Source organism: Mobula hypostoma, chromosome 18 (genome assembly GCF_963921235.1).
Source record: "Mobula hypostoma chromosome 18, sMobHyp1.1, whole genome shotgun sequence".
Lineage (NCBI taxonomy): Eukaryota > Metazoa > Chordata > Chondrichthyes > Myliobatiformes > Myliobatidae > Mobula > Mobula hypostoma.
Genome location: NC_086114.1, coordinates 34,416,743 through 34,431,307, shown reverse-complemented (window position 1 = coordinate 34,431,307; position 14,565 = coordinate 34,416,743). Strand labels below are relative to the sequence as shown.

Here is a 14,565-nt window from a genome sequence, read left to right as displayed (position 1 = left end):
TCCCTAGGCCTTTGCTCTTTAGCCCCTACCTGTATTCAGGTAAGAGAAGGAGAAGCAAGATATCAGATTTAATGAAGTGCAGTCTGGGCATGGAATGGAAGGCATTCCTTACCTTAGTATAACAGTGGGCTAGTGTGTTGGGATCTCTACAGGTTATATGCTGATGCTAATTGGGCAGGATTCTCTTCAAACAGGCCTGGTTGAAGTCTCTATCCATGATTTAAAATGCATTGAGATGGACTGTTTCCTGTTTGGACATGGCATCATGTAGTATCTCAAGTGCTTGATTATAGTCGATCACTTGATTATAGTATGTAAACTCCAGTGGGGATCATGGATGAGAATTCTCAAAGTAAAATAGAATGGACGTAAACTCCAGTGGGAATCATGGATGAAAACTCTCTAAGTAAATAGAACGGATGGCATTTGATTGTTAAGTGTTCAAGAATGGGGAACACAAGTTCGATAAAACGGCCACATCGGAGCACCACTGAGAGTTTGTCGTGAAATATACACCTCCACCTTTTTGTATTTTCTGCATCAGCAGTTCAGTCCATCCTGTGAATCAAGAAGCCTTCAGATCCGATTGATGTATCTGCTGTGCTGGAAATAAGTCACATCTCAGTCAAACATAGAACACAACAACCTTTCATTTCCCTCTGGACAGCTATTTTTTCCCCGAGGTCCTCAATTTTGTTCCCCAGGGACTGCATATTTGCTAAAATGATGCTGGATAGAAGTGGTCTCATTCATCTGAGTTTCAGCCTGGCTTGGAGTCCAACCCCTCCTTCTGCCTCGTTTCCAGCCACAGCGATGAACCCTCATCTACTTAAAGGTGCTATATCTGCTTTCTTGAGAGCCGAGTCGTGAAATCTGTAGATCATCGTCAATTTAAAGGGAAATCACATGCTGCAAGATTGCAGTGGGAGCAATTCAAAAGAGGTATATTTAGAAGCTTTGTACGTAGCCCACAGAACTTCGCCACAGTTCACCAGCACCCTCCTGAATAGCAATTCAGAAGGTACAGGATAGATAAATCCCAAAGAATAAGGAGAATTCTAAAGGGAGAATGAGGGAGCCGTGGCTGACAAGGGAAGTCAAAGATAGCATAAAAACAAAACAAAAGAGGGAACATATAATAGAGCAAAAAGTAATGGAAAATTAGAGGATTGGGAAACTTTTAAAAGTCAACAGAAGGCAACCAAAAAAAGCTGTGAGGAGAGAAAAGATGAAATATGAAAATAAGCTAGCCAATAATATAAAAAAAGATACCGAAATACTTTTCAGATATATAAACAGTAAAAGAGGGGCAAGAACAGATATTGGAGCACTGGAAAATGGTGCTGCAGAAATTGTAATGGGGGTAAAGAAACTGTGGAATAACTTCTGTGTCGGTCTTCACTATGGAAGACATTAGCAGTATGCCAGAAATTCAAGAGTGTCAGGGGGCAGAAGTGAAAGTTATTGCTGTTGCTAAGGAGAAGGTGCTTGGGAAGCTGAAGGGTCTGAAGGTAGTTAAGTCACCTGGACCAGGTAGACCACACTCGAGGGTTCTGAAAGAGGTCGCTGAAGAGATTATGGAGTCATTAGTAATGATTTTTCAAAAATCACTAGATTCTGGAATGGTTCTGGAGGACTGGAAATTGCAAATACCAATCCAATCTTTAAGAAAGGAGGGAGGCAAAAATAGAAATTATTGGCCAGTTGGCCTGACTTCAATCGTTGGGAAGATATTGGAGTCTATTATGAGGCTTCAGGATACTTGGTGGCACATGATAAACTAGCCCAAAGTCAGTATTATTTCCTTAAAGGGAAATCTTGCCTGATAAATCTGTTGGAATCCTTTGTGGAGATAACAGGTAGGATAGACAAAGGTTAGACATCGCATGTTCTTTACTTGGATTTTCAGAAGGCCTTTGACAAGATACCACATATGAAGCTGCTTACCAGGATAAGGACTCATGGTATTGCAGGAAAGATACTTGTATTCTAGAAGATTGGCTTACTGGCAGGAGAAAGAGAGTGGGAATAAAGGGGGCCTTTTCTGTTTGGCTGCCAGTTACTAGTGGTGTTCTGCACAGGTCAGTATTGGGACCACTTCCTTTCATGTTATATGTTCATGATTTGGATGAAGAAATTGATGGTTTTATGGCCAAGTTTGTGGATGATACAAAGAAAGATGGAGGGGTTGGTAGGATGAGGAAGCAGGGAATCTGCATTAATGACACTGACAGATTAGGAGAATGTACACAATAGTGGTAGATGGAATGTAGTGTGGAGATGTGTATGGTTAGGCACTTCAGCAGAAGGAATAAATGCATAGACTATTTTGTAAATGGGGAGAAAATTCAAAAGTCAGAGGTACAAAAGGACTTGGGAGTCTTCAGCTGAGGCTTTACAAGGCATTAGCCAGACTGCATTGTATCGTGAGCAGATCTGAGCCTTCTATCTAATAAAAGCTGTCTTGGCTTTGGAGAGGGTACAGAGGAGATTCACGAGGATGATTCAGGGAATAAAAGGTTTAATGTACGAGGAGCATTTAATGGCTCTGGGCTTGCACTCACTGGAGTTTAGAAGAACGGGGGTGAGGAGTGGGTTCTCACTGTAACCTATCGAATATTGAAAGGCCTAGACAGAGTGGATGTGGAGAGGATGTTTCCTATAGCAGGGGAGTCTAGGACCAGAGGGCACAGCCTCAGAATAGATGGATGTCCTTTTAGATGAGGAGAAATTTCTTTTAGCCAGAGGGTGGAGAATCTGTTGAATTCATTGCTACAGACGTTTGTAGAAGCCAAGTCATTGGGTGTGTTTAAAGCCGAGGTTGATAAATTTTAGATAGTCAAGGCATCAAAGGTTACAGGTAACACACATCAAAGTCTAAGGGTCTCAGCCTGAAACGTCAACTGTACCTCTTCCTAGAGATGCTGCCTGGCCTGCTGTGTTCACCAGTGAACGTTTGATGTGTGTTGCTTGAATTACCAGCATCTGCAGAATTCCTAGTGTAAAGGTTACAGGGAGAAGGCAGAAGAATGGGGTTGAGTGGGGTAATACATCAGCCATGATGAAATGATGGAGCAGATTCAATATGCCGAATGACCCAAATCTGCTCCTATATCTTATGGTCTTATAGTGTGGCCTCGTGTTTTTCAAAACACACCACACTGCACCACACTGCATACAGTTCTCTCTCACTTGGACAACAAAGACACATGCCAGAATCCTGTACATTGATTTCAGTTCAGCGTTCAATACCATCATCCCACAGAGACTAGTGGAGGAACTGTCACTGCTTGGCCTTAGCACTGCCATGTGTCGCTGGATTCTGGATTTCTTGACAGAGAGACCACAGTCAGTCCGTGTCGGCAGGAACATCTCTGACTCCATCGCACTGAGCACTGGATCCCCACAAGGCTGTGTGCTTAGCCCATTGCTGTTTACACTGCTAACACATGACTGTGCAGCCAGATTCAAGGAGAACCTGATCACTAAATTTGCAGATGATACCACAGTGGTGGGGCTCATCAGCAAAAATGATGAAACTATGTACAGGGAGGAGGTCAAACACCTAGAGAGCTGGTGAAGGGATAACAGCTTGATGCTTAATGTCACCAAAACCAAGGAGATGATCGTCGATTTCAGACGGTCTCAGCCTGAGCACACACCCCTCAGCATCAGCGGCTCCACAGTGGAGAGAGTGGAAAACATCAGGTTCCTTGGGGTGCAGATCTCAGACAATCTCACCTGGTCCAGAAACACCACTGGGATTGTGAAACGGGCCCAACAGAGATTGCACTTTCTGAGGAAGCTTAAACAAGCATCACTCCCCACTAACATCTTAACTACATTCTACAGAGGCGTGGTTGAGAGCATGCTGACCTTCTGCATCACAACCTGTTACTCCAGCTGCAGTGCTGTCGACAAAAAAGCCTTGCAGAGGGTGGTTAGGGGAGCAGAGAAGGTTATTGGGATCTCCCTACCTTCCGTCCAAGACCTCTTGCAGAGTCAATGCCTCCGGAAGACACGGTGCATCATTAAAGACCCCTCACACCCTCTCCATGAACTGTTTGTTCTTCTGCCATCAGGCAAATGTTACAGGAGCATCAAAACTAAAACCACAAGGCTACTCCACAGCTTCCTCCCACAGGCAGTCAGACTGCTAAATAGCTGCTCCACCTGACTCTGCTTTGGACACTTTTAACTTGCACTGGACACTTATAACTGATTTAACTGACGTGTGGCCATTGTGTTTTACTATTTATTGTTATGTTTATTATTTAGTGTTGCGTTTGTTATGTTATGATTGCACTGCCCCTGAGGAACGCTGTCTCATTCTGCCCTGCAGAGCTGATGTATGGTTAGAATGACAATAAAGTTTTTGGAATCTTGAATCTTGAAATGCTTATCCTCTATTCTGAGCAGTGATTTCATGGAGTAAGGGAAAATTTATGTTGCGTTAAGGAGGATTTCAAAACATGTTAAAGCTTCTTCTCCATTTGATTTAGAATCTTTTCCCTCAATGGTTTGTGGTCAGTTTCTGATGTTAGTTCTGAGAATGGCAAGGCCAGTACAATGGAGCAGACTGAAGGTAATTAGAGCCGTATTGGGATGTTAGCCTGGGAGAGAACACTGATGTTTGTTTGGTTATCCTTTCAGTAGATTCAGAACATTTTGCCAAAACAGTTTTTATGGTATATTTCCAGTACTCTACTGCAGTTAGTCCACGTTTCAGAAGCGTACAGGAATGCAGTGATATGGCAGACCATGGTTTGTTTTACCATGGTTATTAATCTTAAAACACCATTTTCCTTAATCAATGGGTGCATTGAAGGTGCTGCATGCCTTTATAAGAGTCAGATCCTGAGATATGACAACAAGTCCACCTTTTGGCCATTATGTATTGTCCACTTCTCAGGAAAAATTACTGGTTCTCCACTCGCAAGGCAGCAAGCTTCTATTGGCTACTGGAACATAAGATTTTATTCCTGCAGCTTAGTAGTAGAAAATTATTTAAGCATATTGATTTCTTATTACTGGGCTCACTCAAATCACGTACTGAGTAACATGAACCACTCAAGCATCTGATCCTGTAATACACACATACGTACCAGCAACATATTTAAAAGCTCCTTAGATGGGTGAGAAGACAAGGCGGCAGCGTGCAAAAATGTCTGCATTTGAGGAACTTGTTTCTCTGTGGTGAAGTCCAGATATTCCGAGAGTGCACTCAGGGATGATTCTGTCTGCGCTGCTGTCGCTGAGTCTATCAGAAAGGAGCTAGAATACATCAAAAATGGTAAGAAGCCTTCATTTGTAGAAATGTAGTCACTGGAACTGAATTTCTATGGAAAACCTTCAGCTCTGTTTCATTCACAAGCAGGAAACTATCTCAAGAGTTGAAATTTTATGAAGATTAAAGAGTACAGCAGGCTTAAGTAGGGATGAAAGAGACTGCAGATGCAAGAACCTGAAACAACAAATGATCTGCTGGAGGAACTCAGTGGGTTGAGCGGTATCTGTGTGAGAAAAGGAAATGTCGACATTTTGGGTCAAAATTCTGCATCTGGCCTGAGAGTGGAGGTGAGATGAGACCATAACACAATAAGACACAGGATCAGAATTTGGGCAGTTGGCCCATTGATTCTGCTCTACCATTTGATCATGACTGATTTATTTTCCCTCTCAACATCATTCTCCTGGCTTCTCCCCTTAACCTTTGACACCCTTACTAATCAAGAACCTATCAACACCTCCACTTTGCACATACCCAATGAATTGGCCTCCACAGCCACCCATGGCAATGAATTGCACAGATCTACAACCCTCTGCCTAAAGAAGTTCCTCCTCATGGCCAGAGATGGCCAGAATATTAATAAGAAAACGAGAGGCCATCATGTCTCTCCATCCTCAGACCTGATGCAGAGTTTTGACCTAAAACATGAATTCCTCCACCAGATTGTTTGTTACCAATGTCCTTTACGTGCTGCACCCCAGTTTTGGTAACTGTAAATTTGAACATCTGGCATTTGTATTTTCCAACAAATGGTTTTATCCAATGATAAATGACTCACAAACTGGCAAGAAGCAAGGGGATCTGACCCAAAGTTTGTGCAGAGATACATGAAAACTCAGTGTCCCTTTTGGAGAAGTCATGAAGATTTTCAGAAAGAAAATGGCCTAAAAGTTCAACTATGTCGTACAATCATTTTCTGTGCCAAGATGGATCCTTGAAAATACAATCACTAAATATCACTTGCACAGAACTGTACTGGGTGCAATAAGGGAGTCTTTAATTATGAAGCAGAAATGAACCAGATGACTGTTTGGAGTTAGTTAATGGACCACAGATTACATGGGATCCTGCTGCTGAATACAACCATCAGCCTTTCTTCAGTTAGATCCTCCATTAAGTTTTTGTCATTCCTCCTTGTTCTCTACCTTATCACTGACTTCTTGGTAACCTTCTTTTTGCTTCCTATGTTTCCTCAACAAGATCATCTGTCTGCCTGAGACCTTTGCCACCCCACAATCCCATCACATTGCCCACCAACAGCACCCCTTCACAATTTCTTGATAGTCTTTACTCTAAGCAAAAGGATGTGAACATGAAGGTCTTAGTGTGTTATTTAAAGTCCATTTTATCATGCACAACACGTTGAAGGAATATCGCCAGTTTCGGAGACCCACTCAAACGTTGCATGCATTCTCCTCTTTGCCCTTCCCTTGCTCTCTATTCCATCTCCTATCGTTAATCCTGCACTTCCCTTCTACCTCCACCTGCTTCTTTCTCCCTCCCTTCTGCATGGCACAACTTCACAGCAGATTTGTTCTGTCATGATTTGTAGGTCAACGCCCACCATTCCACTCAAAAGTAGCAGAGATAAATTCTTGGTGAGCATTGAATATATGACTACGCACAACACTGAGGTTGGGAAAGCCTTCATCCTCTGACACTCTATGCAAAAATTATAAGTAAAAATAAAAGTCCAGCTTTCTCAATAATTGCTTTTTATTAAGAGGCTTACATGCCTTGTAGAAACAATAGTCACTAAACTATGATTACAGATTGAAACATAAGATTACAACATTCTAATTTGACACCTCAGCTTTATGTGCAACAATTAACCAATGTGTTTTCTCCTAGCTATTATCAACTCACTATACCGCCATATTTTGCAAACTATCCATTCTATTACTAACTCATTGTTTTCACCATTTTTTCCTGCAGTCAAAAAACCTCTCTCTCTCTCTCTCCCCCTCTCTCTATCTAGCTCCCTTTCAATGTTGTTTTTCATAATTTTGTTTAAATTTCATATTTCTACTTGTCTTCCTTTTCGTTTAATTAGCTGAAGGTTGACTAGATGTGAATGGTACGTTCTAGCAAGGTCTCCAAGATTTATTTTTTTATATGAAACAATTTATCCCTTAGCATCGCAGCTGAACCTTTCTTGCGACTCCAGAGAGAGGTCTTATGCACAAAATAGAGCCCTGACCTACAAAGAGGCTTATGAAAGAATAGGATTATTTCAGACCAGTAATAAGGTCTTTATCTGCCAAATAGTATTTTATAGAATCTTAAACAAATGTACATTTAGAATAGCAAAAGAAACATATGCCATGGACTCACATCTCATTTTCAGCTGCCTTCTTCAGAAAATTCAGGATCACCTTCGTCTTTGCTTCTCTAAGCAGATGAACAAAAGCCAGAAAAACTTTTGCTGCAGATACCTTGGAAAGATCTTGCACACTGTCTTTTTCATTGAGACTTTTCAAGTAGCCATTTGCCTAAAAGAAGAACAAAGTGATGTTACATTGTGGATTCCATCCTGTGCTTCACAGGAATTCAACTTAAGGAGTCTAGAGAACTTCTTCAAAGTCGAGTTCATTGTCACATGCACAAGTACGTGTATGCACAAGTGCAATGAAAAATTTATTTCCAGATACAACACAAGCATTACACGAAAATCATAAACTAAACATAAATTAGATTAGATTAAATAACATTTATTCATCATACATATTGAAACATACTATACATGCGTTAACAACTAACACAATCTGAGAATGTGCTGGGGGTAGCCTGCAACTGTTGCCATACTTCCGGGGCCAACATAACATGCCCACAATGTTCAGGAGAACAACACACTGGCAACATACAGAATCAAAATCAGGTTTATTATCACTGACATACGTCAGAAAATTTGTTTTTTTTTGCAGCAGTACAAAGAAATATATTTTTAAAATACTGTGTTACAATAAGAAATATCTAAAAAATAAGCAATTAGATCAAAAATTGATCATGGGTTTCATGGTCCATTCAAAAGTTTGATGGTGGAGAGGAAAAAGCTGTTCCTAAAACAATAAGTGTATGTTTTTAGGCTCCTGATGGTAGCAATGAGACATGGATATATCCTGGATGGTGAAGGTCCTTAATGATGGATGCTGTACCTTCTTGTGGCATCTCTTATTGAAAATATCCTTGATGATTCAGCTGGCTGTGTTTGTAAGCCTCTGCAGCTTCTTCTGATCCTGTGCACTGGCAGACAGTGTCGCAACCAGTCAGAATGACGTCCACAGTGCATCTATAGAATTTTGCTGGAGGCTTTGATGAATTATGAAATCTGCTCAAACTCCTAATGAAGTATAGTCACTGGCGTGCCTTCTTTGTAATTGCATCAATATGTTGGGCCCGGGTTAGATTTTCAGAGATGTTGACGCCCAGGAACTTGAAGCTGCTTACCCTTTCCACTGCAGATGCTTCAATGAGGACTACTACGTGTTCTCCTGTCTGCCCGCTCCTGACATCTCCAATCATTTTCATGGTCTTAATGATGTTGAGTGCAAGGTTATTGCAACACCACTCAAGTAGTCAACTAGCCCCATCTCTCTCTCTCTCCTGATGGCTCATTCCCATCTGAGGTTCTGCCAACAACAGTTGGTGTCTTCAGCAAATTTACAGATGGCATTTGAGTTGTGCCTAGCCACAGTCATGGGTCTAGAGACAGAGCAGGGCAGTGGGCTAAGCACACATTCTTAAGGTGCGCCAGTGTTGATTGTCAGCGAGGAGGAGATATTATTTCCAATCTGGATTGATGGTGGTCTCCCGCTGAGGAAGTCAAGGATCCAGTTGAAGAGGGAGGTTCTGAAATGTTGATTAGTACTGAGGGTATGATGTTGTTTAACGTTGAACTGTGATCAATAAGCAACAGCCAGATGTAGGTAGACTGCTGTTTAGGTGATCCAAGGCCCAGTGGAGAGTCAGTCACATTACATCTGCTGTAGACCTATTGCGGCAGTAGAAAAATTGCAGTTCTGGCCATGTCCGACCTCTCAAAGCGCTTCATTATGGTAGACATGAGTGCTACTGGATGATCATCGTTGAAGCAGTAAACCCTGCTCTTCTTGGTATGATTGATGCCCTTTGAAGACAGACATAACAAAACTCCTTCCTACCCTCCACGCTCTCACAATGGTAGTCACCGGCCCTTATCCTTGCGGCCCACCAATCATGATCCTTGACCTTGGGGACTGCAGATCTCCATCCTCAGTGCCTGCCAACCTGACCTCCGTCTTCTGGGATAATGGAAGTCCAACAACCGGACCTGCCAACTGAACTCAGGCCTCCGGACTTGCCCTGTATGGACCTCTGATCCTAGGTCTTACCAGAGTTGGGATCACTGGCCCTCGTCCTTGGGGCTCACTCACCTCAGTCATGGACCACAGGGATGGCTGGTCTTAGTCCTCAGCACCAGCTGATCTGATTTCCTTTGGGGATCACTGGAGTCCAACATCAGGACTTGTTGACCAAACTTGTGTCTCCGGCCCACATGCCCATAAGATCCCAGAATTTGCTGATCTCGAGCGTCAACAATACTCATACTCGGTGCTGAAAAAAATCGGTTCTTGACCTTGAGAATTGCCCATCTTCATCAGTGCCAGCTGAGCCATTTCCACCACCTCACCCACCCCACACCCCGTCCTCTGGGATCACTCTTATCTGACCATGGAATGCTCTGAACTGGACCCCAACCTCCAGCTCTTGCCACTGCAGGAATTTCTAAACTCAGCCAACTCCATCACAGGTACTGGCCTTCCCAGCATCAAACACGTCTTCAAAAGGCAATGCCTCAGAAAGGTAGTATGCATCATCAAGGACCCCCAGCACACAGGGGACGCCCTCTTCACATTGCTACCATTATGGGGGCGGTACAGGAGCCTGAAGGCACACACTTAATGTTTCAAGGACAGCATCTTCAGATTTCTGAATGGACAATGACCTATAAACACTACCCTACTATTTTTTTCCCTTTTTGCTCTTTATGTACAACCTATTTAATTTTTATATTCATTTCTCATTGTAATTTATAGTTTTTTATTATAATGTATTGCAATGTACCGCTACTGCAAAACAAATCACACAACGTAGGCCAATGAAATTAAACCTAATTCTGATTCTCATTCTTTCGATTTTGTATATTTTGTATTCACAGTTATTTTCCAGTTAAGCTATCAGTATTTTTAAGATGATCATTAGTTGTTTTTTCAGATTTGTGATCAAACATGTTTGCACAGTTCTGATGACCAATACTGTAACTGTGTTAAGACCATAAGACATCGAGTAGAATTAGGCCATTCAGCCCATCAAGTCTGCTCCATTTTTTAATCATGGCTGATTTATTATCCATCTCAACCCCATTTTCTTGCCTACTCCCGGTAACATTTGACACCCCTACTAATCAAGAAACTATTGACTTTTGAATTAAATATATCCAATGACTTGGCCTCCACAACTATCTATGGCTTTGAGTTCCAGATTCAAAGCTCTCTGGCTAAAGAAATTTCTCCTCATCGCCATTCCAAAGGAACATCTGCAGATCTACTCTGAGGCAGTGCCCTCTGGTCCTAGATTCCCCCAATATAGGAAACATCCTCTCAATGTTCACTAATGCCTTTCAATATTTTGATAGGTTTCAATAAGATTTCTCCTTCTTCTAAACTCCAGTGACTACAGGTCTAGAGGCATCAAATGTTCCTTATACATTAACCCTTTCATTCCCTGGGATTATTATCGTGCACCTCCTCTGAATCCTTTCCCATGACAGCACAATCTTTCTTTCCTAGATAAGGGGCCCAAACTGCTCACAAAACTGCAGTCTGACCAATACCTTATAAAATCTCAGCATTATATCCTTGCTTTTATATTCTAGTCCTCTTGAAATGAATGCTAACATTACATTGGCCTTCCTTATCACTAAGTCAACCTGCAGGTTAACCTTTAGGGAATCCTGCACTAGGACTCCCAGGTCTATTTGCACCTCTGATTTCTGAATGTTCTCCCCATTTAAAAATAGTCTCTGCCTTCTACCGAAATATATGATCATACACTTTCCTACATTATATTCTGTCCACCACTTTGGCCATTTTCCTAATCTGTCTAAGTCCTTCTGCAGACTCCCCCTTTTATATTATTGGCTGGCTTACCTTCTTATTTCATCTTTTTCTCTCCTTATTGCTTTTTAGTTACCTGTTAATTTTAAAAAAAGATTCCCAAACCTCTAACTTCCCACTAACCTTTGCTATATTATAAGTTTTCGTGCAGTCTTTGACTTCACTTGTCAGCTACAGTTGCCTTATCCTTCCTTTAGAATACTTCTTCTCGAGGATCTATCCTGCACCTTCTGAATAGCTCCCAGAAGTTAATCAATCATAAATAAATCAATAAATCAATACATCTATATATATATATATTTTTCTCTCTCTCTCTCCCTCCACCCCCCCCCCCACCAGATAGACATACTGTACAAATAGGTTTCCACAAAAAATTGTGTTGAGAAAAACACATAACACATATTGGCAATAAAAGGTGAGCATTTAGACCTATAATCTCTTCTGACATTCGGTGAGATTGTAGCTGATGTATGACATCAACCTTATCTCCATTGGTCTTAGTTTCTTTACCTCACAAAACTCAAATCAATTTCTGCTCTGTAGTAAACAATTACTGTAAGCCATCAACTATTTGCATATAAAAATGAATCCTAACATAACTTCTACATTATCTACTACATCCCTTAGTCCTCAACAATAGAAATAGCTTCATTTTATGCACTTATTTTGGTTAATATTTCAAAAGTTTTGATCGCCACCAAGTAATCCTCTAATTTTTTGGAGAATATGATCCTAATTGATATAATTTTTAAAATCATTTACTACTTGGAATCATGTCACTGCCAAGGCCTATGTCTATTGTCCATCCTTAAATTCCCTTGAAAATGGTGTTACGAGAATACACATAAAATTAAGATGTTTGCTGGCCTGGGCTAGCATCAGTGGCATCAGCAGTTGGTCTGCCACCTGCCCTCAGGGGAAGGAGAGATAAGGAACAATGGAGCAGCGTCTGGAGATGTGTAATGAAGGGATGTGGGAGAGAGAGCTGTCTGGAGCGGCTCCCCCCTTTGAACCCTGAACTGTTTGAAGTGATGGACAGGCGATACCCCAGCAGGGGGATAAAAAGGGACAGGTTCGCTAAGACAGACACACGCCACCCGAGATAACGAGACCCTGGAAGCGGTACGCTTCTCACGAGTGGGTGAGAAGTACCAGACAACGACCAGGGTGGAAAGGTACGATCAGCGGGAACCCGGTGTGTGTCCGCCCTTGCCTGGGTGCCGGGTTCACTGCAGAGGATCAACCGCATCTGGAGGAGGGGTCACAGTCGGTGACCTCAGGTGACATCACCAAGGACCTGCCCAAAAGCTGTTTGTGAGCCATCTCGCTGGTCTGTGAGCCATCTTGCTGGTCTGTGAGTGAAGCCGTTCTGAATGATCAGTTGTTCCTGTTCTATGTCTCTCTTCCCCCACGTTGTCCACCGCCATGGCAATGATTACTGCGAACTGAACTACTAACTGGACTGAACTTTGAGTAATTTTGAAATTGGTCATTTACCCCTAGACAACGATAGAGCTTGATTGATGCTGTTATCTTAATTCTGTGCACATGTGTGGTTATCATTGTTGAATTGTTGCATTTATTATCCTTTCGATTACTGTGTTGCTTGTTTCTTTAATAAAACTTTCTTAGTTCTAGTACTCCAGACTCCAACTGAGTGATCCATTTCTGCTGGTTTGGCAACCCAGTTACGGGGTACGTAACAATGGTAATAAGTTACATCATTCTACTAATGGACTCTCTCTAATGAAGGTACTCCCTCTGTGCTTTTCAGTGGGGAGTTCCCAGATAAAAACTGAAGATCGTTTCAGGAGAGGCAATATATTCCCAAATTAGAAGGATGCATGACTTAAAAGGAACCTTTCAGGTGATGGGTTTTCTATGTTCTTACCGAGTTTATTTGTTTTCGGGCAGATGGGGCTCGTCAGCCGTGGTTGGCAGCTCACCTGAGAAAAGGAAAACTCTGACCTCAAATCGCCACCGTCTTATTCACTCATGAGGAAGGCTTCGGGTGTAAACCCTGAGGAAAAATCCAGAACTGGAGTCCCTAAGACAGTCCTATGTTGAGTTCAGTACTTACTGGCAATTCCTGTGATGCCCCTGGTTCCAAACTGTAAAGATCTCTGCCATTGCTTTGGATTCATCAGCTGCACAGAGAAGGGGAGCCCTGCATGGGCAACAGATTGTACACCATATCATACTGCCCTAGCTTGCCTATGAACACAGCTAGGACATAATATCCATGTTGACCGGACCAGTGGAGGGCTTCAAACTAAATTTGTTCTTTTGATTCATCACCATCATCAGGTGCCATGCCCAGTTTGAGCCTTGACTGCCATGGCCCACACACTCCTGTTTCGGGTCAAGTCGATCAATTCATTGATATTCATTTCCAGTTCTCTGGCTGCTGTCTCCACCATCATTTGTCTTTGTCTTCCTCTTGCTTTCTTCCCTTCAATCTTTCCCATAATTACCGTGCATTCTAACTCCTCTTTCCTAATCACATGTCCAATGAAGTTACGTTTCCTTTTCATGATCTCATACATTATTTCTCTTTTTGTGTTTGCTCTGTTCATGACATCCTTATTAGATATTTGTTTTGTCCATGATATTCTTTGCATCCTCCTCAAAAACCACATCTCTGCTGCTACAATTTGTTTCCTCATGTTACTAGATATTGCCCGACATTCTGAGCCATATAACATAACTGGATAAACGTAACATTTCAGTATTCTGAGGTGGGTTGTCATGCCTAGTTTACTATTGGTCAGTATACTCTTCATTCTTGTAAAGGTGTCTTTTGCCATCCTTATTCTTCTTTTGATGTCCATGTCACACCTGCCATCTGATGTCACCCAGCTTCCTAAGAAGCAAAAGTTCTATACTTGTTTTATGTCTTCCCCATTTATTCTCAGCCTGCAGATAGGATTCTCCTTCTTTTTGGGTATCACCATACATTCTATCTTTTTTCAATTGATAGATAGACCCATTTTTGCACTTTCTTCAACAATTATATCAACCAAGTTTATCATTATGTAGCTTATTCAAGTTGTTTTGATTAGAAGAGCTGATAGATGTTTACGAAGGCATATAGTGTGTAGGCCTTCATTAGTCAGGGTT

General features: G+C 41.9%; 1 protein-coding gene across 1 annotated transcript in view; it reads right to left on the bottom strand.

The window, feature by feature from the left end:
* Nucleotides 1–14,565, bottom strand: part of LOC134358451 (microsomal triglyceride transfer protein-like) — a 107,776-nt gene that overhangs the window by 29,789 nt on the left and 63,422 nt on the right. The window contains exons 8-9 of the mRNA XM_063070690.1: nt 7,625–7,782; nt 5,106–5,274 (exon numbers count right to left, since the gene is read on the bottom strand). Coding sequence (XP_062926760.1) covers nt 5,106–5,274; nt 7,625–7,782 — 327 coding nt within the window. The remainder of the gene's footprint in view (nt 1–5,105; nt 5,275–7,624; nt 7,783–14,565) is intronic.